This window comes from Somniosus microcephalus, chromosome 22, assembly GCF_052327205.1.
Source record: "Somniosus microcephalus isolate GS21.2 chromosome 22, FLI_Smic_1.0, whole genome shotgun sequence".
NCBI classification, from domain to species: domain Eukaryota; kingdom Metazoa; phylum Chordata; class Chondrichthyes; order Squaliformes; family Somniosidae; genus Somniosus; species Somniosus microcephalus.
Genome location: NC_141008.1, coordinates 31,823,044 through 31,848,401, shown reverse-complemented (window position 1 = coordinate 31,848,401; position 25,358 = coordinate 31,823,044). Strand labels below are relative to the sequence as shown.

Sequence of the window (25,358 nt, the reverse complement as noted above, 5' to 3'; positions counted from 1 at the left end):
GAGGATGATCGGAGGCCAGAGGGGAGATCGGAGGCCAGAGGGGAGATAAGAACATAAGAAATAGGAGCAGGAGTAGGCCAACCGGCCCCTCGAGCCTGCTCTGCCATTCAATAAGATCATGGCTGATCTGATCCTAACCTCAAATCTACTTTCACTCTCCATCCCACCCGAACCCATGTGATCTCCCGGGAGAGGCAAAAAACCAGATAAAAAACCCAATGGCCAATTTGGGAGAAAAAATCTGGGAAATTCCTCTCCGTCCTATCTAGGCGATCGAAACTCGTCCAGGAGATCACTCTGTCCCTGTATTTCCTGCAGTACTTACCTTCTGTAAGAGGTGATCTCCACCCCAGCCAGGAACAGGCCCAATTTACTCTTGAAGGACTCCTAGCTGGCAGCCTGTTCCCGAGGTCTCCACTAATCCCTGTGAATAGAACCATCTCCTGAAATCTAACACAGAATTAGAATACAAGAAGTAGGAGTAGGACCAGGCTACACAGCCCCTGGGCCCGCTCCGCCACCCACAGGGCCATGACCGATCCGAACCTAGCCTCGTGTCCGATTTCCTACTCGCTCCCCGTAACCCCTAATTCCCCTTCTAGGAAACTGTATATTTCTGTTTTAAATTTATTTAATGATGTAGCTTCCACAGCTTCCTGGGGCAGCAAATTCCACAGACCTACCACCCTCCTGAGTGAAGAAGTTTCTCCTCATCTCAGTTTTGAAAGAGCAGCCCCTTATTCTAAGATTATGCCCCCTAATTCTAGTTTCACCCATCATTGGGAACATCCTCACTGCATCCACCCGATCAAGCCCCTTCACAATCTTACATGTTTCAATAAGATCGCCTCTCATTCTTCTGAACTCCAATGAGCAGAGTCCCAATCTACTCAACCTCTCCTCATATGTCAACCCCCTCATCCCCCGGGATTAACCGAGTGAATCTTCTTTGTACTGCCTCGAGAGCAAGTATGTCTTTTCTTAAGTATGGACACCAAAACTGTATGCAGTATTCCAGGTGTGGTCTCAGAGGCTAGCGGGGAGATCGGAGGATGATCGGAGGCTGGAGGGAAGATTGGAATGGTTGGTGGGGAGATCGGAAGGATCGGGGGTGGTCCGATTGCTGGGGGGTGGGTAAAGCAGGTAAACTGGATCCAGCAGGTAAGTAGAAAGGCACTTACCTCCTGGATCCAGCAGTCATCGCTTCCCTTTAGCTGCCAGGTTTCCCCAAGGCCCGGGAAATCCGGCCACCAGTGTTACATTTAAAATGGCAGTTAATAGGAGGCACGCAGCATCATTACAATATTTAAATGGCTAACCCGCCCCCTGGGAGCGGAATGGTTGCCCATCCCTCCATTTTGCCTCCGTTAAAACCGGAAGTGGGTGGGTTGGAGACAGGATTAAGATTTGTAACTTTTTACGTCTCAACCCAAACCCACCTGTTTCGGGGATTAAATTTCCCCCACTGGGTTTCTGTCCCAATATCCCCTGCTTTGCTCCCGGAAATGTAATGTTCCCCAGGCACAACAAAGAGGAAAATCTCCCTTCAATTGTTCACACGCTGTCCAATTCTGCCCGTTTCTGCTTGCAGTGATTGAGTCACGACTTGTTTTTCAAATTGGAAGGGAGCCATTGATTGTCATCTGTAAAGTGAATAAAACGGAGTCGAGACCAGCATGTTTCCCTGTGGGACCCCAATGTGCATATTGTGATAAGATGATGAATGTTCATTTGTCCTGACCCAGTGTTTGCGTCCTCTGTGGAAAACACTGGACTGAAATCACACTGCATGATATAAGTAATTAATGCATTTGCAAGTTCAACCATCTACTCACAGGGTACAGCACAAGAGGGTGGGGGGACCCAATTGAAATCATTATGAGGTACTTTACAGGCACTTAAGAGCCTTTTCTACCCCTAAACTTCCCTGTATGGCCACGGGATTCACACAGACCGGGAACCACGTCTGTCAACCTGAGGCGTGAGTTCGGTGGCCATTGCTCCAGCTGATTACTTGACAGTATGGAAAACAAACCAAAATAAAAACATGTTAATTACATCAGCTAACAGATCGATGGAGATTCTGTTCTACTTGAAAAGCTACTGGTAAATGTTAATACAGAAATTCCTGAAGGGATGTGAATGCTGAAGGCGCCCCTCCTACCCTGGATGGTGAGGGCAATACATTGTTCACTGGCCATTCTCGGCTGTTGCCTTCCAACTCAGCAGTAATTGCATCTGCACTATAAAAAATGACATATACCATTTAAATATATTTTAGTGTTGCTCCTGGTCAGATTCTTCTCACAGTATACTGTGGTTGTTCAGTTATACATTAAATCAAGTCATCAACTGTAACAATTTCATTCTCATCACTCATTCCATTGGTTCAATTTGCTTTTAGTCCCTGAATATGACTAATTTAATTTTTCAGTCTGAGACTTTAGGATGAATTTCTGCAGAGTTTTTCTCATTTGTCCCTGCTTCTCTTCGCTCAATCACAATGTGTGGTGCCTGGCCACAGGTTGCCTTCAAGATTAAGATGACCCTTGGCGGGAAATGGGCCCGCTAGTCACTGACTCCGGGTGAATCACACTTACGGTGCCCCAGGAAAATTGGCCTCACAATTTTTAATACATTACAGTATTGTGGAATTTCCCTGACAAAGGTCAGCCACCCAAAAAATGTAAAGGTGGGAGTGGCGTGGCCGCGGGGGGCAGGCGGGGGATGTCGTCCCAGAAATGCGTGTAATGTACAGAATGAAAAAAGTTTGAGGCAGCAGGAAATTTAAGTTATATTTAGGGAAATTGGAGTGCTGTTAAATGAGTATGTGGATTGAGGGCAGTGAAGAGATTAAGGGAAAAACAGATATGCTCTTTGTCTGAATGAGGAGAAAAATATAAGGGCTGATTCCATGAGTGGGTTCTCCCAGCAAGGTGTGGTACTCGCAGGGTGTCCTGATTAGCAAATCACGTTCACAGTGTCTGATTTTTACACTTAATTTAAATGGATAAAGAATCAGTCATTGTGGCCTGACCAGCACTCCCTGTGAGCATTGCTCTTACTGTCATGCTAAAGTCCAGTAACCCCCTTCTCACGGTCACAGAATTTCTGTAGATCTTTTTACTGTCATTCTAAAACATAAGGTCAGAAATGGGGAAGTTCGCTGATGACTGCACAGTGTTCAGCGCCATTCACAATTCCACAGATAATGAAGCAGTTCATGCCCGCATGCAACAAGACCTGGACGACGTTTAGGCTTGGGCTGATAAGTGGCAGGTAACATTCACGCCACAGAAGTGCCAGGCAATGACTATCTCCAACAAACGAGAATCTAACCACCTCCCCTTGACATTCAATGGCATTACCATCGCCGAATCCCCCATCATCAACATCCTAGGGGTTACCATTAACCAGAAACGGAACTGGACTAGCCACATAAATGCTGTGGCAACAAGAGCAGGTCAGAGGCTAGGTATTCTGTGGTGAATGTCTCACCTCCTGACTCCCCAAAGCCTTTCCACCATCTACAAGGCACAAGTAAGGAGTGGGATGAAATACTCTCCACTTGCCTGGATGAGTGCAGCTCCAACAACACTCAAGAAGTTCGACTCCATCCAGGACAAAGCAGCCCACTTGAGTGGCACCCCATCCACCACCTTAAACATTCACTCCCTCCACCATCGGCATACCATGGCTGCAGTGTGTACCATCTACAAGATGCACTGCAGCAACTTGCCAAGGCTTCTTCGGCAGCACCTCCCAAACCCGTGACCTCTTCCACCTAGAAGGACAAGGGCAGCAGGCGCATGGGAACTCCACCACCTCCAACTTCCCCTCCAAGTCACACACCATCCTGACTTAGAAGTATATTGCCAATCCGTCATCGTTGCTGGGTCAAAATCCTGGAACTCCCTACCTAAGAGCACTGTGGGAGTATCTTCACCACACGGACTGCAGCGGTTCAAGAAGGCGGCTCACCACCACCTTCTCAAGAGCAACTAGGGATGGTCAATAAATGCTGGCATTGTCAGTGACGCCCTGATCCCATAAAAGAATTTTAAAAAATGTTTTAAATGCCTGAGTATGACACAAGTGGTGTGACACCAGAGGGACAGGAAATGTGCACCTGTCACTGTTTTTAATGTATTGACAAATATAGATTTGTGTATTGTTCATTTAACCATAAATGGCACCACACCCAAAGAAATTTCAAAACAGAATTCAAATACCTTGACCTGAGACCCAATGGATTATTTAAAACCTTCCTTACTGTCAGACCTGAAAAACCTCAAATCAAAACAGAAATGTCTTCCTTGTTACTGGAATGTTGTTTTCAACAAAGAATTTAGGGTGGACAATTAATTTCTGTGTGATACCCATCATATTATGATAATGTATCCCTGACAACTTCAGTCAATTGTCTCAATATGACATGAACTCAGGCCATTAAGGGCGGTGTAATACTGTACTGAAAACCTGTTATTGACTTTGCCATCTAGCTCATGATTTATGACAAATGACCTGAAGCTGAATGGAGTGCCAATTTTACCTGTAAATAGCTTCCTAATTTATACACAATGATCGGAATTTTAACTTGTAGGTGGGTAGGGACCGGGTGTTGAAATGCAGTCGGGAAAATAGGTTTCCCTCAGGCCCTGTTGAATTTAACGGCAGGGCCTGATTAAAATTTTATTTCTCTGATTCCTAATTTAGAGGTTGGCTGGCCAGGCGTGTAGCAGAGAGGGGGGATCTGATATCGGTGAGTGGTGAGGGTGGAAGTAAGAAGGCTATGGTTTGGTGGCCAGAGATCGTGGTGGGGCAGGTAGTAAGGTCTGGGATTGGAGGGGATGGAGATCGGGGAGGGGAGGTAGGAAGGCAGGGGTCGGAGGAGACTGGAAATCTGGGGGGGAGATACGAATGCCAAGGATCAGAGGGGGCCAGAGATCCAGGGCGGGCGGAGGTAGGAAGGCCGGGGATTGGAGTGGGAAAGGGATCAGAAGGCCGGAATGGGACCCGGGGGCCGAGGATCAGCCAAAGAGGGGGTTGGGGGCCGGGGACTGAGGATGGAGGTCAGAGAGCAGGTCGGGGGCCGAGGATCGGAAGGGCTGAGGATTGGAAGGCCAGAGGGGGGATCGAGGCTGGGGACGGGGTCAGAAGGCCGGAGGGGGCATCGGAGATCTGAGGCTTCGTGGGTGAGGTGGGTAGGAGCCCTTGTGCTCACACTCACCGCCCTTGTGCTCACACTCGCCGCCCTTGTGCTCACGGTCGCTGCCCTTGTACTCACACTCGCCGCCCTTGTGCTCACGCTCGCCGTCCTTGTGCTCACACTCGCCGCCCTTGTGCTCACACTCGCCACCCTTGTGCTCATGGTCGCTGCCCTTGTGCTCACGGTCGCCACCCTTGTGCTCACACTCACCGCCCTTGTGCTCACACTCGCCGCCCTTGTGCTCACGGTCGCTGCCCTTGTACTCACACTCGCCGCCCTTGTGCTCACGCTCGCCGTCCTTGTGCTCACGCTCGCCGTCCTTGTGCTCACACTCGCCGCCCTTGTGCTCACACTCGCCACCCTTGTGCTCATGGTCGCTGCCCTTGTACTCACACTCGCCACCCTTGTGCTCACGCTCACCGCCCTTGTGCTCATGCTTGCCACCCTTGTGCTCACACTCGCCGCCCTTGTACTCACGCATGCCACCCTTGTGCTCACGCTCACTGTAATGTATGTACCTTTAAGGGGAGAACTACTTTTTACAGCTCCTGTATACTGTAGTACCAGCAGTGACCACACCTGTATATAAACCCTGAGTAGTGATCTGTACAGTTAGTTCTAGAGTAACCCTCATTCAGTAAACACCTGTTGATCGTTCCCTGCAGACTCTTGTCTAATTATTGAAGGACACACAACATCAAGATACACGGATCTAACATTGGCGACGAGCAGATTCAAACCTACCTGCAACTCTGCATCACCTCCCAGGGATTCGCTCCTGGAGAACAGTGGAAGAAGGCCGAGTCCAGAAGCACAGGCGTCGACCACGGGCAACCCCCCAGTCATCCAGCGGAGATTTGAGCATCACAGGGGAGGCTGTTGAGAGCCAGGCTTGGCTTTCCAGTCACGGTGGTCCAGCGAAACGGGCTGGCAACAGGTACTGCACAGACCCTTCCCGGACAGTGGCGGCTAGAGCCGACCGACGGCACAGAAAAAGGCCGAGCAGCATCGACGGGGGAGAGAGAGAGGGTAGAGCACACAGGGCGCAGCTGGTGTTCAGGACCGAGCGGCGTCAATGGGGGAGAGAGGCGAAAGAGAACAGAGCGCAGCCGGTGTTCAAGAGCCGAGCAGCGTCAATGGGAGAGAGAGGCACGCAGGAAAACGCGCAGAGCGCAGCCGGTGTTCAAGGGCCGAGCAGCGTCAGCGGGGAAGAAAGGAAAGCGTGGGAGACACCATTTTAAGCCGCAGCGGGGAAGAAAAGAAAGCGCAGGAGATGCCATTTTAAGCCAGTCTAACCACACCCAAAAATGCCGAAGAGTGGCAGTATCACAGCGTTCGACAATAAAGTCGAAGATTGGACGACATATGTCGAACGCATAGAAGTATACTGCAAGGCGAATGAAGTGCCAGATGACAAGAAAGCGCTGGTACTGTTGAATTCAATGGGTGCAAAAACGTATGGCTTACTACAAAACCTAGTAACCCCAGAGAAGCCAGTAGAAAAGGATTTTGAAAACATAGTGTCAATCCTACAGGACCACTTAAACCCCACACCGCTGCTGATAGAAAGATTTAAGTTTCACAAAAGGAACCAGCATAAAGATGAAAATAATGCTGAGTATTTAACGGAACTGCGCAAGCTATCGAAACACTGCCAGTTTGGAACGGGACTAGCAGATACTTTAAGGGACAAGTTTGTGTGTGGGCTTCAAAGTGAAGGAACCCAGAAACGGCTTCTATCAGAAAAGGATCTTATGCTGGGACAAGGCTTTCAGCATTGCAGTATCACATGAAGCAGCAGCACGGGGTGCGGCAGCGATACAATGGAGACCGCAAGAATATGGCACAAATGAAATCTCATACGGAACAGTGAAGTGCTATCGCTGCGGCAGAACAACACACGACCATAAGGATTGCTGGTTCAAGGACAAAGTGTGCAGACAGTGTGGAAAAGTAGGACACATAGCAAGAGTCTGCAGGTCGGGAAAGAAAACCAGCAGCAAGAAATCTCCACAGGAGAAGTACAAGAAGGTACATAAGGTGACGGAGAGTAGTTCAGACGAACGGAAAAGTGATACAGACTCCGGAAGCAAGGAGCTGGGTTGTCTGAAACTATATAATGTGATCAAAACGGAGGATCACTAAACTATCTGGGTCACGCTCAAGATAGCAGGAGTCCAATGAAAATGGAATTGGTCACAGGATTAGCACTAACAGTCATAAACCGAAGGGACGACAAGCGGCTATTCTCACATATACCCTTGAGAGATACAAAGATTGTCTTGAAGACGTACACGGGGCAAAAAGTCTACCCCAAAGGAAAAATAAGGGTGAACGTTATATATAACGGCAAGGAAACACCAAAAATGGACCTATATGTATTGCCAGATGGAGGACCACCACTACTAGGACGTGAATGGATCCGGAAGATACAGCTCGATTGGCATTCCATACAAGCACTGACTGTAGATGCCAAAAAGGATGACGACGTCACACCTGGACGACTGTCAAAAAAGAAGTGTTCCAGCAGGGACTCGGAACACTAAAAGGCATAACAGCGACGATCAAAATAGAGGAAAATGCAAGCCCAAAGTTTTTTAAGGCCAGACCGGTACCTTATGCGATCCGCCCAGCCGTCGAAGCAGAGCTGGAAGGTTTGGAATGTTCAGGAGTACTGTCCAAAGTGGACTGGAGCGAGTGGGCTACACCCATCGTTCCTGTAATGAAGAGGTCGTTGAGTAATACGCCTGGGGAACCAAAGAAGGCTTGCATCTGTGGGGCCTTTAAGGTGACAGTGAACCCAGTCCTTCACACTGTACAATATCCGCTTCCGCAGATTGAAGATATTTTCGCCTCGCTATCTGGAGGGAAATGCTTCACTAAGATTGATCTGGCCCAGGCGTACCTGCAAATGGAGGTAGAAGAAGCCTCGAAACAATACCTCACGATCAACACCCATAAAGGTCTCTACCAATACAACCAGCTGGTGTTCGGGGTAGCATCAGCTCCGGCTATTTGGCAAAGGGCAATGGAACAAGTCCTGCAAGGGATTTCAGGGACCCAGTGTTATTTGGACGACATCCTGGTCACGGGCGAAAATGACAGTGATCACCTCGCCAACCTGGAGCAGGTGCTCACTAGATTGAAGGAATATGGGCTCCGAGCTAATCGCCACAAATGCGAGTTTTTCCAGAAGCAGATCTCGTATTGTGGCCATGTTATTGATAAAGAGGGGCTACATAAGTCCCCTGAAAAGATTGAGGCAGTAGTCAAGGCTCCAGCACCGGAAAATGTGTCACAACTGAGGTCGTTCCTCGGGCTGGTGAACTATTACCATAAGTTCTTGCTGAATTTGTCTACCGTACTACACCCACTGAACACCCTACTGCAAACGGGGGTACCATGGAAGTGGAGTGACGAATGTAAACGAGCTTTCCAGAAGAGCAAAGCATTGATCACATCAGAAGAGGTGTTGGCTCATTTCAACCCAGCACTACCAATTCGGTTGGCGTGTGATGCATCACCCTATGGCATTGGAGCGGTGCTGTCGTACAATTTCCCGGACGGCTCGGAGAGGCCAGTAGCCTTTGCGTCTCGGTCACGAACCTCAGCCGAGCGTAACTACGCCCAGATTGACAGGGAGGCCCTCAGCCTAGTGTGGGGAGTGAAAAAGTTCAATCACTATCTGCATGGGCAGAAGTTCACCTTGCTGACTGACCACCAACCACTTGTCTCCATCTTTAATCCAAAGAAGGGCGTTCCGATGATGACTGCGCAACGGCTACAAAGATGGTCCCTTTTTCTAGGGGCGCACCAATATGAAATCGAGTATAAGGGCACGAAACAGCATGGAAACACTGATGGGCAATCACGCCTGCCACTGCCTACTGCGGAGGAAGCACCAGCAGTGGATCCTGTCAAAATATTTCATTCGACTATAATTGAATGCTTGCCAGTAACTAACGCTGGTATAGAGAAGGAGACCTGAAATGACCCGACACTGTCTCGGGTATATGATTTGACGGTGAAGGGATGGCCAGCACATGGCGACTCACTGTTGCCAGCATTCTCATCCAGAAGAGAACAGCTGTCAGTATGCCAGGGGACCTTGATGTGTGGATCCCGAGTGGTAATTACACCCAAGTTAAGGGAGAGAGTGCTCATTGAGCTTCACGAATGTTATCTGGGAGGGGTGAAAATGAAAAGCCTTGCTAGGGCTTATGTGTGGTGGCCAGGGATCGATCAGCAAATCAAGGACCTGACAAAGAGCTGCTCAGGATGCCAGAAGGTCCAAAATGCACCACCACATGCCCCTCTACACCCATGGGAGTGGCCCTCATCTCCATGGCAACGGGTGCATATTGATTTTGCTGGTCCATTCATGGACTCCATGTTTTTAATAGCCATGGATGCGCACTCGAAATGGCCTGAGGTGATCAAAATGTCCTCCACCACCACGGAGAAAACTATTGCAGTCCTACGGACCATTTTTGCCAGGAACGGCTTGCCAGAGCAGATTTGCTCTGATAACGGACCACAGTTTGTGTCCGAAGAGTTTCGAAGATTTATGAAAAGGAATGGGGTAAGGCATTACACATCCGCCCCGCATCATCCAGCCACAAATGGATTGGCTGAGAGGTTCGTACAAACCTTTAAAAAAGCAGTAAAGGCCATGTGCGATGACTACATTCCACTGCAGCATAAGGTGGACAATTTCCTGTTAGCCTACAGAAATGCGACACATGCAGTCACCAACCAGGCCCCGGCCATGATGTTCTTTAACCGAAGGTTGAGATCTCGTCTGGATTTGCTCAGACCAAATGTATGAAGAGATGTTGAGAATAAGCAATTCCAGCACATCAATGAGAAGCTGACAAGGAGCTTCAATGTAGGGCAACCAGCCTTGGCCTGCGACTACCGAACAGAGAAATGGCAACCAGGAACGATATGCACACGGCAGGGGCCATTAATGTACACAGTGGATGTTGGGGAGAACATTGTGAGACGCAATGCTGACCAGATCCTAGAGTCACTGGAACGAGTCAACCCCATGTCTCGCCCATACGTACCTGGTGATGAACCCGACGTACAGGTAGCATCGGAAGCGGATGAACCAACCGACGACAGGGGGCCAGAATCGCCTCCGCACCAAGAGCAAGACACTCGGGAAAGGCGCTATCCAGAAAGGATCAGGAAGCCTCCCCAAAGACTGAATTTATAAATAGACTATTTTCAGCTAATGTTGCATGTTAAAAGTGTTAATTGTAATTAGTTTGATATTTAATTGTTAAATGAGTGTTATGGACTGTTAATCTAAAAGGGGAGGAATTGTAATGTATGTACCTTTAAGGGGAGAACTACTTTTTACAGCTCCTGTATACTGTAGTACCGGCAGTGACCACACCTGTATATAAACCCTGAGTAGTGATCTGTACAATTAGTTCTAGAGTAACCCTCATTCAGTGAACACCTCCTGATCGTTCCCTGCAGTCTCTTGTCTGATTATTGAAGGACACAACATTAAGATACACGGATCTAACACTCGCCACCCTTGTGCTCAAGCTCGCTACCCTTGTGCGCAATCTCGCCGCCCTTGTGCTCACGCTCACCGCTCTTGTACTCACGCTCGCCGCCCTTGTGCTCACGCTCGCTGCCCTTGTGCGCACGCTCACCGCCATTGTGCTCACGCTCGCCACCCTTGTACTCACACTCATCGCCCTTGTGCTCACGCTCGCCGCCCTTGTGCTCACGCTCGCCGCCCTTGTGCTCATGCTCGCCGCCCTTGTGCTCATGCTCAGTTCTATTCTTTACAGATTCGGTGATTTTCTTTCTTCTCTGGTGTTACACAGGTTAGGATGTTGAGTGGTGGAAGAAAATGAGAAACATATCACATCTGGAATTGACAATCTGCACATTAACTCTTTGTCTTCTTTACACAAGCAGTGTATTAATAAATATGATGGATGACACAGTGCCCATACATTGCATAATATAAAAATGAGAATAAGTTCGTCGATCCATCTTACCCTGTCCTTACCCTTCTGCCTTAGAACCACCTGCTTGAGCTTAATTATTGTTGATTCATTGTGCCAGGCGATGATCTGTTTCGTATGTCAACTAATTCAGGGCAAAGGAATCATCCATTAAGTGATATAAAGTTGTAAAGGTCTGGGTTCTAATCACATCGCTGGTTCACTTCCTCTAAGACTCCATGGATCCAACCACACGCTCCCCAGACATCTTTATTCCAGTGAGACATTTCACCTTCGCCACTTGTGTGTGATGGCAGAAGATGGCTGGTACCCTGGAACCAGGCCACAGCATAAGCCAGAGAACAAGGAAGGTTGGGAAACAAATAGCAATCATGACTGTGGTGCTGAAAGGGTTAATCATACAACCTAGTTAAAAAAATGATTGTTCAGCAGGTTCTGTCCCGGTGTCAATATCAAATTACCAAATATCTCAAGTGTGCGCACTGGGCAGACTGCAGAAAGTAATGTGTAGGTGTGTCTATGCAAATACATTGGTTTCAGACTGGATAAAATGCAGAGCATTTGGCGCTGAGTTCAATCCGTGCTGTTGGAGACAGGATGGCAACCAAAATGGGTGAGTCCGAGTTTCTGTGTATACTGCTAAAGAAAACATTCTTAAAATTGAGTTTTATTTTGTTCTCATTGTTGACTCTTGCGGGGTGCATTTTACAGGCCGCATCGATCCCCAGTACCTCAGTACCTCACCCAAGAGACCATTCTTCACGTGTTGGTCCACACAATGAATGTCAGTAGGCTATTTCACTGTGCAGGACATCATGGTCAAGCCCAATCCTGTCATCACCAACATCCCCAAATACAAGCACTTCCCAGCAAGAATGCTGGATAGCAATCAGGAGCAGGGCAGTAGGAGCTGTAATTGGCCTCAAATACCCCTGGGTTATAAAGGGGAGAATCAGTTGTTCCTGTACCTGTTATCCAACAGGTAAGTGCCAATGTCAATAAGGGCAGAATTGGGAAGGGCTTTGATGCCCGCAGTGAAATGACCTATTGAATTCACTGACTATGCTCAGACATAAAGGATGACCCACTCGGGCAAGATACCAGATGGTGACTGGTGCTTGTGGGAGTGTAAAACACCTTCAGGAGAGCAGAAAGGGAGAAGAGAAGTGGCAGAAATAAAGGACATCAGCTTGTTGTTTCAATTACACAAACTATTGAAGGATGAGCACAAGAAAATTGCACCCACTGTATCTAGACAGCCTTCTCTGCTGCTCACATTGAGGACAATGAAAGCTGTAATATACCAGCACAATGAGCAGATCACCTCTTTGTCTTTAAAATCTAAATTTAAGCTAAAAAGGAAAGTTTAGTTAATCTAATCTATGGATTTAAATTAGCATGTTATTCTATAAACCTGTTATTAAACTCCATACTCTCCAACTTTCACTTCCTCAGGCTGCCTCACATGTAATTTCACTGTCTCTCTCGCTCATTCTTTCTTTCTTACTCTGTTCTTTCTGTCTGTTTCACTCTCTCTTTCTGACTTACAGTATTTCTTTCTCTCTCTCTCACTTTGGCCCCAATATTTACCAAGGATCGATTCTAGAGCGGAAGGAGGAGTTATGATTGTGAAACCTGAAAGTATAGATTTCCCCGATAGCCGTGGAGTTTTAAATCCAGGGCGTGTTTTAATTTGTTTCAGCAAGTGTCCCACCCAACACCCAGCCTGATTGACAGACACAGGGCTGCAACCGGTAGGTCTAGGGGTGGTGGGGGCGGAGGAGCGGTGGGTTCAGAGATCGCAGGGGGAGTGGGGAGATCGTGGGAGAGAAAAGATTGTGGTGGGGCGGAGCAAGATCGGGGTCAGACAGATCATATGGTGAGGGGAGGGGGGCGGTGGCGTTTATAGGGTAGCTTGATGAACCTGGAGGATACATTCCTTCTCTTCCTGGCCAACAAGCCGTGCTGTAACGGCGCTTACCTCATGGAACCAGCCCTTCTCACCTGCCTTTACCTGCCACGTTCCCAAGGCCAGGGATAACCAGCCGACATTAGATAAAAATAGAAATCGTGTTAAAATGGATGCACGCAGCCTCCTTAAAAGCTTTTACCGACCGACCCACCTCCTGAGAGTGGATTGGCTGCCCGCCCTGCCTCCATTATAACCAGAAGTGGGTGGGTTGGATTTGAAACTTTTAGCATTTTAAATTAACACCTAACCCTCCCTCTCCTGCTCTGATTCTTGCATTGCCTCTATTTGACACACACTGCCTCTCCCTCTATGACTCGTACTCACTCTCTCTGAATCTTATCTCTCTCTGACGTGCATTGTCTCTCCGTCTCTTGCTCTCATTCTTGTGCTGTCACTCTATCTGACTCTCCCTATGACTCTCACTCTCTCTCTGACTCTTAGCGTCTCTCCCTGATTTTTGCAACTGTCTCATTATTGGTAAGATTCTGATTAATGCGGTTTGTTTGTTTTGTAAATCTCAGGTTCTGCCTTGACTGCAATCATTTTTCTTGCGTTGGGTGCTGCAGCTGATAAAGAAGAAAAAATCAATAACATGCATATGTTGGATGAACAAAACAGGACCGTCAGAACCTTCCGAAGGCCACCTACATCTGGTTAGTATATGGGGTTCTGGTTAGTATTTGAGGTCAGTATTTTCTCCAAATTATGAGCACTCTTACGAGATAATGACTAAACTTGGCTGACCTCACCCAAAAAACCGATTGTGAGAATAGACAATCTGAATAGGTCAGAACTACAATGGTAGTAGCCATACGCCTGCATGATGTTGGAATTACACTGCAGGATAACAGCGTAGGAAAACAACGCAATTGTCTGAAATTCTTATCTCCACTATTTTAGCCACAGTATAACCTATTTATTTTAAATAGGTTAATACTTCCAGTAAAATAGTGGATAAAGACTTTCAAACAAATGCAATAAACTTTGCTACTTGATTAACCCACAATATAATTTCAAGGCTGACACTTCAAGAGATGTTAGCAGACGACAGTGACTCTTTAAAGGCTGCAGTTGCCGTGCGCATTAGGCTAAATGGCTGCAGCTGCCATGCATACCAACTAATGCTGGAACGCTGTGTGAGTCATACCAAATGGTGCAGGAGAAATTGATGCTGTGGACACAGACCTTCATCAGCAAATATATCTTTCTCAAATGGTTGGAAAGTGTCAGTGACCATCGCACTAAACTCCTGAATCCAGGGTCCCTGCCTAACCTACAACCCCGATCCTCACCTGGCTCCCCCCCCGCCCCCGTGTTGGTCCTGGCCGGCCTGCGATCGTCTTGCCCTCATTCCCGCTCCTTCAGCCAGCCCGCAATATTCTGGTCACCACCGATGCCACCACCACCACCCACCCCCCCGCGCTGGTCCCAACCTGCGATCGCGATCGACTGATTGAAGGAGCACAGTGTTCAGTGCCATTCGCAACTCCTCAGATAATGAAGCTGTCCATGCCCATATGCAACAAGACCTGGATGACATTCAGGCTTGGGCAGATAAGTGGCAGATAACATTCGTGCCACACAAGTGCCAGGCAATGACTATAACCAACAAGCGAGAGTCTAACCACCGCCCCTTTGACATTCAACGGCATTACCATCGCCGAATTCCCCACCATCAACATCCTGGGGTCACCATTGACCAAAAACTTAACTGGACCAGCCACATAAATACTGTGGCAACAAGAGCAGGTCAGAGGCTAGGTATTCTGCAGCGAGTGTCTCACTTCCTGACTCCCCAAAGTCTTTCCACCATCTACAAGGTACAAGTAAGGAGTCTGATGGAATATTCTCCACGCCTGGATAAGTGCAGCTCCAATAACACACAAGAAGCTCGACACCCTCCAGGACAAAGTAGCCCGCTTGATTGGCACCCCATCCACCACCTTAAACATTCACTCCTTCCACCACCAGCGTACCGTGGCTGCAGTGTGTACCATCTACAAGATGCACTGCAGCAACTCGCCAAGGCTTCTTCAGCAGCACCTCCCAAATCTATGACCTCTTCCACTTAGAAGGACAAGGGCAGCAGGTGCATGGGAACACCACCACCTCTAAGTTCCCCTCCAAGTCACACACCATCCTTACTTGGAAGTATATCGCCGTTCCTTCAGCATTGCTGGGTCAAAATCCTGGAACTCCCTCCCTAACAGCATTGTGGGAGTACCTTCACCACAGGGACTGCAGTGGTTCAAGAAGGCGGCTCACCACCACCTTCTCAAGGGCATTTAGTGATGGGCAATAAATGCTGGACTTGCCAGCGACGCCCACATCCCATCAACGAATTTTTAAAAATGTACAAAAATCACTAAAAGCATGTGCACAGATTCAAAAAGTAATCAAAAAAGCTACTGGAATGTTACCCTTTATCTCAAGGGGTTTGGAATACAAAAGCGAGGAGGTGATGCTTTAGTGAACAGAGCCTTGGTCAGACCCCATCTGGGTTAATGTGTTCAGTTTGGGCAGCGAACCTTAGGAGCGATATCTGGCCTTGGAGAGGGTACAGCGCAGATTCACCAGAATTATACCAGGGTTTAAATGGTTAAATTATGATGACCGGTTGCATAAACTTGGTTTGTATTCCCTTGTGTTTAGACGGTTGAGGGGTGCTGAAATCAAGATCTTTAAAACAATAAAGGGATTTGATAAGTTAGATACAGAGAAACCATTTCCTCTGGTGGGGGAATCCACAACAAAAGGGCATCATCTTAAAACCAGAGCCAGGATATTTAGGAGTGAAATCAAGTTGCATTTGTTTCACATAAAGGATAGGGGGAATCTGCAACTCTCCCCCAAAAGGCTGTGGATGCTGAGTCAATTGAACGTTTCAAGACTGAGAGCGATAGATTTGTGTTAGGTAAGGGTCTCAAGGGTTATGAAGCAAAGGCTGGTAAATGGAGTTGAGGTGCAGATCGCTGCAGCCCCTGTAAGAGATTCCTGGGTTCGGGACAAAAACATCTCCTGTAGTTAAAAGCTTGGCCAGGGGTAGCTTTGTGAATATGAGGCCATGACTTTCCCCAGTGGCAATGTACAAATTGGCCCCTGGCACTTCACTGAAATCATCCACTGGACGCGCCTCCCCACTGACCCCAAATTATCACCAGCAAACCCCCCTTGTTTGAATGGGTTGCAGACTGCCACGGAGGTAGACTCTCCCTTTCCACTTTCACCTCCCTCCCTTGGTCACTTCCCCCATGCTCTTCCCCTTCCATCTCCACTCACCCCTCTTCTGATCTTCCCCATTCCACACTCCTCTCTCCCCGCTCCTTCGTTCTGCCCTCCTTTCAGCTTGCCATTCTTTGTCATTCTTCTTTCCCGTACTACCCTCCTTAGCCCTGTCCCTTATTTCCCCATCCATTCCCCGCTCCCTGCGTTCTTCCTGTCCTGTCTCGGTTCCTCCTACCTCTCACCCAACCTGCCCTTTTCTCTCCCCTATCCCTCATCTCCCCTATTCTGCCCTCATTTCTCCACCATTCTTACCCTCCTTGCCCAACCCATCCCCCTCCAACCTGATCCTACCCTTCCTCTCTCCATATCCATGTTCTTCACCTCCACTCACCATTCCTCCCCTCACCCCATTCCCCGTTTCCTCTTCTCCCATCGCTGATTGTCTCTCCCCTCCCTTTCCCTATTCAATCCACCTCATGTTCTGTCCCCATTCCTTCTCCCACACTTCTTCCCCTGTTCACCCACTCCTCCCTCTTCCCCTGTCCCACCTTCACCTCCTTATTACCTTGACCCACCCTCCCCTCTCCTGCCTTGCACCTTCCATTCTCCTACTCTCTTCCCCTGCCACTGCCCCTCATCCTCATCCCTCACCCCTCTCAGCCCCTTTCCCCCCTCTTTCCTTCTCATCCATTTCCCTCACCCCCGCCACCTACCCTCCTCTTCCTGCTCCCCTCTCAGCCCCTTCCCCCACTCCTTTCCTTCTCTTGTCCCTTTCCTTCACTCCTCCACTGTAAAGTCTGTGGGTTGTATAGCGAAGTAATACACAGACTACAAGAGTAACTTAAACAGGACTTTACTATTCGAAGATCAGGGCGAATCTGCCCAATAAATTCTGCCACAGCACTTATATACCGGTGTGGTCACCGTCGGTATTACAGTATACAGCAGCCAGGATAAAGTAGTGCCACACCTAAAATAGTTCTCTTAAAGGTGGACGGTTACATACAATAGTTCTCTTAAAGGTAGAACAGTTACATACACTACAATCCTCCCTTTTTAGCTTACAACATACTTATTCCCCATTAACATAACATCATAACATATCCAACTTTATGTTACAACAGTTCACAGAGGTAGTCTCTGCGGAAACAGTTCACAGATTCAGTCTCTGCGGGAAACAGTTCACAGATTCAGTCTCTGATCTTCTTGACTCGGTCCGGACCACGCCTCCGTGGTGTAGTCGGGTCACCTTGCTAGAGGGACTCATCCCATAGTCCTTCCCTAGACTTAACAGCTTTACTTCCATCACTTCTGAACCAGCATTGCTGACTTTTAAAAAAAACAAAAAACAGTTGGATTGCCTTGGGAAATTTTCCTACTTTCCAACTGATTTGGCTCCGTTCGGGGGACCACGTGTGTGATCGGGTAGAGGTAATAATGGTTCAGATGGTTATCATCTTCTGCTTCGTCTTTTCCTTTTTTGCTTCTTGGAGACTCTCGGGGCTCCATTGTCAGCTGCCAGCTGTAACGCCACCATCTCCCTATGTTCCTTAGACTTTAAGTGATTCATCCTGATTTCGGCACTTTGGGAGTTCTCGGCACAAGCTGGGCAGACCAGGTCCTCGTAATATTCAGTGTCACTCAACAGATCATGGTAATATTCGGTGTCGTCCTGAGCTAGGCCAGCGAGAGGGTCTTCTATTTCCTCCTTACCCAGTTGGACGTTAGCCGACTTTTGTTCCAAATCCCGACATCTGTCCTGAAGAGACTTCATCATGCGTTCAGATTCATCCCGCTTTTTCTGGGCTTCCTGCAAGTCTTTTACTAATGACCTCATTTGTGATTTCAATACTTCAACTTCATTCGGAGATTGATTGATCGGCCTATTCAATCCCTCTACTGAAGTAGCTGTTTCAGTATTCTGTTGTTCTACATTGCCGTGCGTCAGCGTACTTTTGGCATCCAAGGGCTGTTCTGCTGCAGACTTCTCAGTCTGGGTTGCCACCTCAGCTCTTCCAAAGACTTTTGAGAGCTCCCTTCCCTTTGAAGATTGAGGCTCGTATTTAAGTTTTTCCCATTTTAGAGTTTTATCCCTCAGCATATGAATGAGTTGGCTGACTGTTAACTCTTCTGCCATCATCCCTTTTCCATTAACTACAGGGCTGTTTATAACCTTGCCCTGGAGGAGTTGGCTGACTGTTAACTCTTCTGTCCTCATCCCTTTTCCATTAGCTGCAGGGCTGTTTAGAACCTTGTCCTGGGGCTCCTTTGCTGCTTCTACTTCGCCATCATCCGCAGCCCCCCTCATTCGAATTTCCACAAATGAATCGTCCGGTGATGCTGCACCCAACTTCAGTAGGAGCTCGGAAGTCATGTCGACCAACTCAGCTTTTTCTGCCTGCAACCTGCTAACCAGCACCTTCAGTTGCGGCACATCTTGTTCCACCGGATTGGAGCACGCCCCTTCAGAAGCCGAATCAGCTTTGATTCGTTTGGCCTCCTCGTGCAGACGGTTTGTGTGCTCCTGCTCCCTTTTCTTCCCCAGCTGCTTCTGTTGTCTTTCCAGATTCTCCCATTCGGTATCATAGAACTTTTTCATTGCTTTCATCTCTTGCTCGAGACGGCAATTCAATTGTTCTAATTGCTGTCGTAATCTGAAATAAGTTTGCGTTCGAGCTCGATGTTCCTCAGTAATATATATGTCTGTAACTTGAACAGACTCAGAATTCTCTGTCAAGCTATGTTGTTGTTGTTCAGAGGAATTCTGTTCTGAAACTTTGTTCTCCTCTGGAGCATAAGCCTTTATACCCACATTCGTTCTACCAACCTTAGTCAGCAAGTTCATTTTAGACTTGTCTTCCATGCTTGGGCTGGTCTTATCGTCATCCGTTTCAGAGTCTGAGCTGATTGTCTGCCCCGAGTCCTCACTCGTTATTGCTTTGAGGTAGTGCCATTCCATGTCTATTTTCTTGATCCACTCCCGTCCTAGAAGTGGTGGTCCTCCCTCAGGTAGTACGTATAAGTCCATTCCGGGGTGTTCTTTGCCCCTGTCTCTCACCTTGACTCTTATCTTTCCCATGGGGTATACTTTATGCCCCGTGTATGTCTGCAATACGAACTTGGTATCTCTCAAGGGTATATGTGAGAATAGCCGGTTGTAATCCCTTCGATTTATGACTGATAGGGCTGATCCAGTGTCCAATTCCATTCTCACTTGGACTCCGGCTATTTTTAGCATGACCCAGATAGTTTGTAGGTCAGCTTCCTTACTCACATTATGAATTCTCAGACTACCCAGTTCCTGGCCGCTTGGGTCTGAATCCGAATTCTGTTCATCTGAACTCTTCTCAACCACCTTGTGTACTTTGTTGTACTTTTCCTGTGATGGCTTTTTTTTTTGGTTGTTGGTCTTCTTCCCTGACCGGCATACTTTGGCTATGTGACCCAGTTTGCCACATTTCCTACAGTCCTGGTTTTTAAACCAGCATTGGTTCTGGTCGTGTGTTGTCTTCCCACAACGATAACATTTCGTTGCACCCGAAGTAATTTGATCCACACTGAGGACCGCTGCCTTCAGCTGCATTTCCGCAGTTCCTTTCACTGCGGCTTCGTGTGATGCCGCAATAAGGACAGCCCTATCCAGTGTAAGGTCGTTCTCTTCGAGCAGTCGCTTTTGCGTTCCTTCCTTCGACAACCCGTACACGAACTTGTCTCGCAATGCCTCTGTCAGATTTCCTCCAAACTGGCAGTATTTCGCTAGCCTACGCAGTTCGACCAAGTATTCCGCGTTGCTTTCCTCTTTCCGTTGCGTTCTCGCATAAAATTTGAATCGTTCCGCCAACATCAGCGGTGTGGGGTTCAAGTGGTCCTTCAGAACAGCAACAATATTATCGAAGGTTTGATCCGCCGGTTTAACTGGTGCTAGAAGATGCTTCAATAGCCCGTATGTCTTCGCCCCCATCGAGTTTAGCAAGGTTATAGCTTTATCATCATCCTCTATTTTATTGGCTTCACAATATATCTCAATGCGTTCTACATACGTGGCCCAATCTTCTACCTCGGAATCGAAATCGTTGATGTTACCACGCTTAGGCATCTTCACCTCCCTGATAAACAACAATGAAATATTTCTTTAACTCTTTTTTTTAATGTTTTCCAAGATGGCGGTTTCCCCGCGCTTATCTTCTTTCCCCGCCCCTTTCAAAATGGCGGTTCCCGCTTCTGTCTGTTTCTCCGCCTACTGGCGGCTTCCCGCGGTTTCCCGCGCTTATCTTCTTTCCCCGCCCACTTTCAAGATGGCGGTTCCCGCTTTTCTTCCCCTGGCGGGAGGGGTAAGCTTTTCCCTCGGGCGACAGCCGCTGGCTTTCGGGGTTCGCAGCCTGCTCTTCGGCTTCAGCGCGTTCCCTTCTCTCGGCCGGGCAACCGGCTCTGGGTACAACCCGTTGACGGCGAACAGTTTCAGCCGCTGGGCTGGATCTCGCTCAGTCTTCCTCGGGCTCTGTCTCTCCCGCTTGCACGGCTCTCGCTCGCTCTCTCTCAGGCTCTGTCTCTCCCGTTCGCGCGGCTCTCGCTCGGGCTCTGTCTCTCCCGCTAACGCGGCTCTCAATCGCGCCTCCCAGCCCTCTCGCAGTCCGGTGCTTCCCTCCCCGGCTGCGGCTGAGTTCTCCGCGATTTATTTATTTTATCTCTTCCCGCGCCTTACGATCCCGGTCGCAGCGCTTCGTGGCCTCGGTCACTGTCCGACCTTTTTCACCCAATCGCTCCTCCCAGCCTCTCGCAGTCCGGTGCTTCCTCCCCGGCTGCGGCTGCGTTCTCCGCGGTTTATTTATTTTTATCTCTTCCCACGCCTTGCGATCCGGTCGCAGCGCCTCGTGGTCGCGGTATTTGTCCGGCCTTTTTCGCCGTCGCGGTCTAGTCGTCTCACGACGCTCCCCAGCCCGCTTGTACCGCGGCTTCTGCTCCACGCTGCCCCAGTCTCAGTGCCTCTGGGCCCGACTTCTGTCCGGCTCCTTTCCCCCTCGACCGTGGTCGAGTGCACCGCCCTTATCCTCCGTTTATTTGTTTCTATTTTCCCTTTACTCACAGTCACCGTGGCCGACTTGCTTCTTGTGTTGATCGGCTCACTCACCACCGTGGCAGAAGGGACAATCCGTGCCTGTTGCTGATGGAAGACTTCGTGTTTGAAATCTTCCTCCTTTCTTGGTCTGCTGACTCGAGTTTTCACTCAGCAAAATGACGAGGGCGGGTGCCTCTTCTCGACGCTCGTTTACTTCTTCAGAAGTATTGTTGCCGCAGGGTAAGATCGAACTCGTCGCCACTGTAAAGTCTGTGGGTTGTATAGCGAAGTAATACACAGACTACAAGAGTAACTTAAACAGGACTTTACTATTCGAAGATCAGGGCGAATCTGCCCAATAAATTCTGCCACAGCACTTATATACCGGTGTGGTCACCGTCGGTATTACAGTATACAGCAGCCAGGATAAAGTAGTGCCACACCTAAAATAGTTCTCTTAAAGGTGGACGGTTACATACACTACATCCACCTCATTCCCTTCATTCCTCTCATCCCCTTCCCTCACCTTCTCTTGCACCCCCACCCTTCCGTCTCCTTCTCTTATCCTCTTCACTCCCCCCTCTCCCTCCTCTTCCCTCACCCCTCTCCCTCCTCTTCCCTCCCCCCTCTCCTCATCCCTCACCCCTCTCCCTCCTCTTCCCTCATCCCTCTCCTCCTCATCCCTCACCCCTCTTCCTCCTCTTCCCTCACCCCTCTCCCTCCTCTTCCCTCATCCCCTCTCTCCCTTCCCTCTCCCTCCCCTTCCCTCTCCCTCCCCTTCCCTCACCCCTCCCCTTCCCTCACCTCTCCCTCCCCATCCCTCACCCCTCCCCTTTCCTCACCCCTCCCTTCCCTCTCCCTCCCCATCCCTCACACCCTCCCTCCCTTCCCTCTCCATCTCCTTCCCTCACCTCTCCCCTTCCCTCACACCTCCCTCCCTTCCCTCTCCCTCCCCTTCCCTCACTCCCTCCCTCCCTTCCCTCTCCCTCCCCTTCCCTCTCCCTTCCCTTCCCTCTTCCTCCCCTTCCCTCTCCTTCCCCTTCCCTCACCCCTCTCCTTCCCTCCCCTTCCCTCTCCCTCCCCTTCCCTCTCCCTCCCCTTCCCTCTCCCTCCCCTTCCCTCTCCCTCCCCTTCCCTCTCCTTCCCTCTCCCTCCCCTTCCCTCTCCCTCCCCTTCCCTCTCCCTCCCTTCTCCCTCCCTTCCCTCTCCCTCCCCTTCCCTCAGCCCTCCCCTTCCCTCCCCTTCCCTCTCCCTCCCCTTCCCTCTCCCTTCCCTTCCCTCTTCCTCCCCTTCCCTCTCCCTCCCCTTCCCTCACCCCTCTCCTTCCCTCCCCTTCCCTCTCCCTCCCCTTCCCTCTCCTTCCCTCTCCCTCCCCTTCCCTCTCCCTCCCCTTCCCTCTCCCTCCCTTCCCTCTCCCTCCCCTTCCCTCACCCCTCTCCTTCCCTCATCCCCTCCCTCCCTTCCATCTCCCTCCGCTTCCCTCAACTCTCTCTCTTTTCATCATCAAGTGATCTTATATGTTGCAGGTTATCCCAAGGATTGCAGTGGTGTCAGAGGTAGAAGTGGAATTTACGTTATCCAGCCCAGCAGAAGCCCCCCCATTGTGGTGTATTGTGACATGAGTACAGACGGTGGTGGATGGACCATGATTCAAAGGAACAATCGGCTTTCTAAAATTACCTGGACAGAATACTGGACGGCTTACAAGTACGGTTTTGGCAATATCCTTCGGGATCACTGGCTGGGAAATGAATATATATATAAGATCATAAGTCAGGGAACTTACAAAATAAAGTTCTTGCTGAGGAATGTAAGGAATGTTCAACGTTATGCTGATTATGAGTCATTCGCTATAGGGAATGAAGCAAATGGTTACAAGTTGGATCTAGGTAGATACTCAGGAAATGCAGGCGATGCTATGATGGGATATGGGAACAACTACATACATGATAACATGAAGTTTTCAACATTTGACCGAGACCAGGATAGGTCAAGTTTGAACTGTGCAAATTCCTACAAGGGCGGCTTTTGGTTTAATAACTGTTACAGGGTTAAACTGAATGTAAAGAATTCAATCTACTGGTACCCCTTTTGCAACGGCAACTGCAGGTCTTCTCAGATTCTGATCAAACCAAACAATGTGTGTAGGCGGGGACATAGAGGGAAGTAGCTTAAAGCTGATGAGCTCAGGGTGACCCTTCACCTTTGTGCAGGGAGAGAAGCCCTGAGTGCCTTATATAGACACGGCTCTTACTCTGTCAGTCTGTGCATCACTCTGACCTATCTCGGTGCCCTCTGCTTTGAAAGTGTCTCTGGCCTGTCTACAAGAAAGTAAATTGATTGGGATAGATTTTTTTTGTGTATCGGGACTTTACCTATAATACTCTTTTGGGGAAGACTTCTGAGAGTGGGGAGCTGAATTTCTGTGTGAAACAGACAGACTTAGAATGCAGAGTAGCCCAGGCCTGTGAACTGTCACTTGGCTGTTACTGCACTGCTCAAAGAACCAGAATCACCACATAAAACCACGCTCAAAGGCCACTCTCAGGTTTATACCAGGCTGGATCTTAGTGTTTCAGAAATTACAGATTTCTTCACTGCATTTATAACAATATTCAAATGTTCTGACTAATTCAAAGAGCAGTGTAATTTTGTGACGGTTATGTGACACTTTATTTTTGTCACCCTGGATGCCAGCCATGGGCAGGAACCAGAGCCTAGATTGAAAATCAGGTGATATGTGAAAATGTAATGAGAGGTACATGTCTGACTGTTAACAGAAATTGGTGTTTCATTCTGTATTTTATAATGTTTAAAATGCTCTGGTTACAATAAAATCTACTGCAATATCCCTCTGATGGTTTGTGTGTAATCTCTGCTGGGCTGGGGTACACAGGTTAACCACTGCAACAAAACCAGCCATTAAATTAGTGCTCTTTTCATCTGGCATTAAATTGGCAATCTCACTCCAAGAGGACATAGGATAGCTGATGTGAGGAATGGAAACACATCACATTCAAAGACAGCCTTGGGCTTTTGTGACCCCAACTGAGATTAGTCATGTGGTGTCCCATATGAACACTGTCCCATTCTATTCTGTCACACAATTTTTTCTATGCAACCCCACACACAGCACCACACCAAATATTGGACATGCGTTCCTCTGATAATGGGAAAGTGGTAGAAAAGGCAGTGCAATGTTACTGGAATAATTTGCACTTTTACAGCAAATGTACTGAATTGCCACATGGCCCTTTACAAAGATGAACTGGACACTAAGGTAATGTACCCGCAGGTTCTGATTGAGCAAGCAGCCAAGAGGAGGATGGAGTTAAGAACAAAGAAAAGATGTTTCTGCCAAAGGTCATAACAAAATAAGCAATAGAAGCAGGAGTAGGCCAATCGGCCCTTCAATAAGATCATGGCTGATTTTCTACCTCAACTCCACCTTCCTGCACTTAAGAACATAAGAAAAAACATAGAAAACAGGAGCAGGAGTCGGCCAATCGGCCCTCGAGCCTGCTCCGCCATTCAAGAAGATCATGGCTGATCAAATCTTGGCCTCAACACTACTTTCCCGCTCTCTCCCCATACCCCTTGATTCCTTTGTAGTTCAAATGTCTGTCAAACCCCGCCTTGAATATATTCACTGACTCCGCCTCCACAGCTCTCCGGGGTAGAGAATTCCAAAGATTCACAACCCTCTGAGAGAAGAAATTCCTCCTCATCTCCATCTTAAATGGGCGATCCCTTATTCTGAAACTATGCCCCCTAGTTTTAGATACCCCCACTGGAGGAAACATCCTCTCAGCATCCAACCTGTCAATTCCCCTCAGAATCTTCTACGTTATATGTTTCAATAAGATCACCTCTCATTCTTCTAAACTCCAATGAGTATAGGCC

General features: G+C 48.6%; 2 protein-coding genes across 4 annotated transcripts in view; one reads left to right on the top strand and one right to left on the bottom strand.

Moving 5' to 3' along the window:
* Positions 1-13,270, bottom strand: part of LOC147102147 (fibrinogen-like protein 1-like protein) — an 82,321-nt gene extending 69,051 nt beyond the window's left edge. Inside the window, exon 1 of the mRNA XM_085964408.1 lies at positions 13,184-13,270. Coding sequence (XP_085820534.1) covers positions 13,184-13,188 — 5 coding nt within the window. The 5' untranslated portion in view covers positions 13,189-13,270. The remainder of the gene's footprint in view (positions 1-13,183) is intronic.
* On the top strand, positions 11,744-24,306 carry LOC147102146 (fibrinogen-like protein 1-like protein). Of its 3 annotated transcripts, none has more exons than XM_085964405.1 (3): positions 11,744-11,815; positions 13,696-13,827; positions 22,982-24,306. In XM_085964405.1, exons 1-3 carry the CDS (start codon positions 11,800-11,802, stop codon positions 23,623-23,625), a joined length of 792 nt encoding a protein of 263 aa, XP_085820531.1. In that variant the 5' UTR covers positions 11,744-11,799; the 3' UTR covers positions 23,626-24,306. The 3 variants fall into 3 exon arrangements, with proteins under 3 accessions (XP_085820531.1, XP_085820532.1, XP_085820533.1); XM_085964406.1 differs by lacking the exon at positions 11,744-11,815 and adding an exon at positions 13,244-13,377; XM_085964407.1 differs by lacking the exon at positions 11,744-11,815 and adding an exon at positions 13,265-13,373.
* The last annotated feature ends 1,052 nt before the right edge of the window (positions 24,307-25,358 follow it).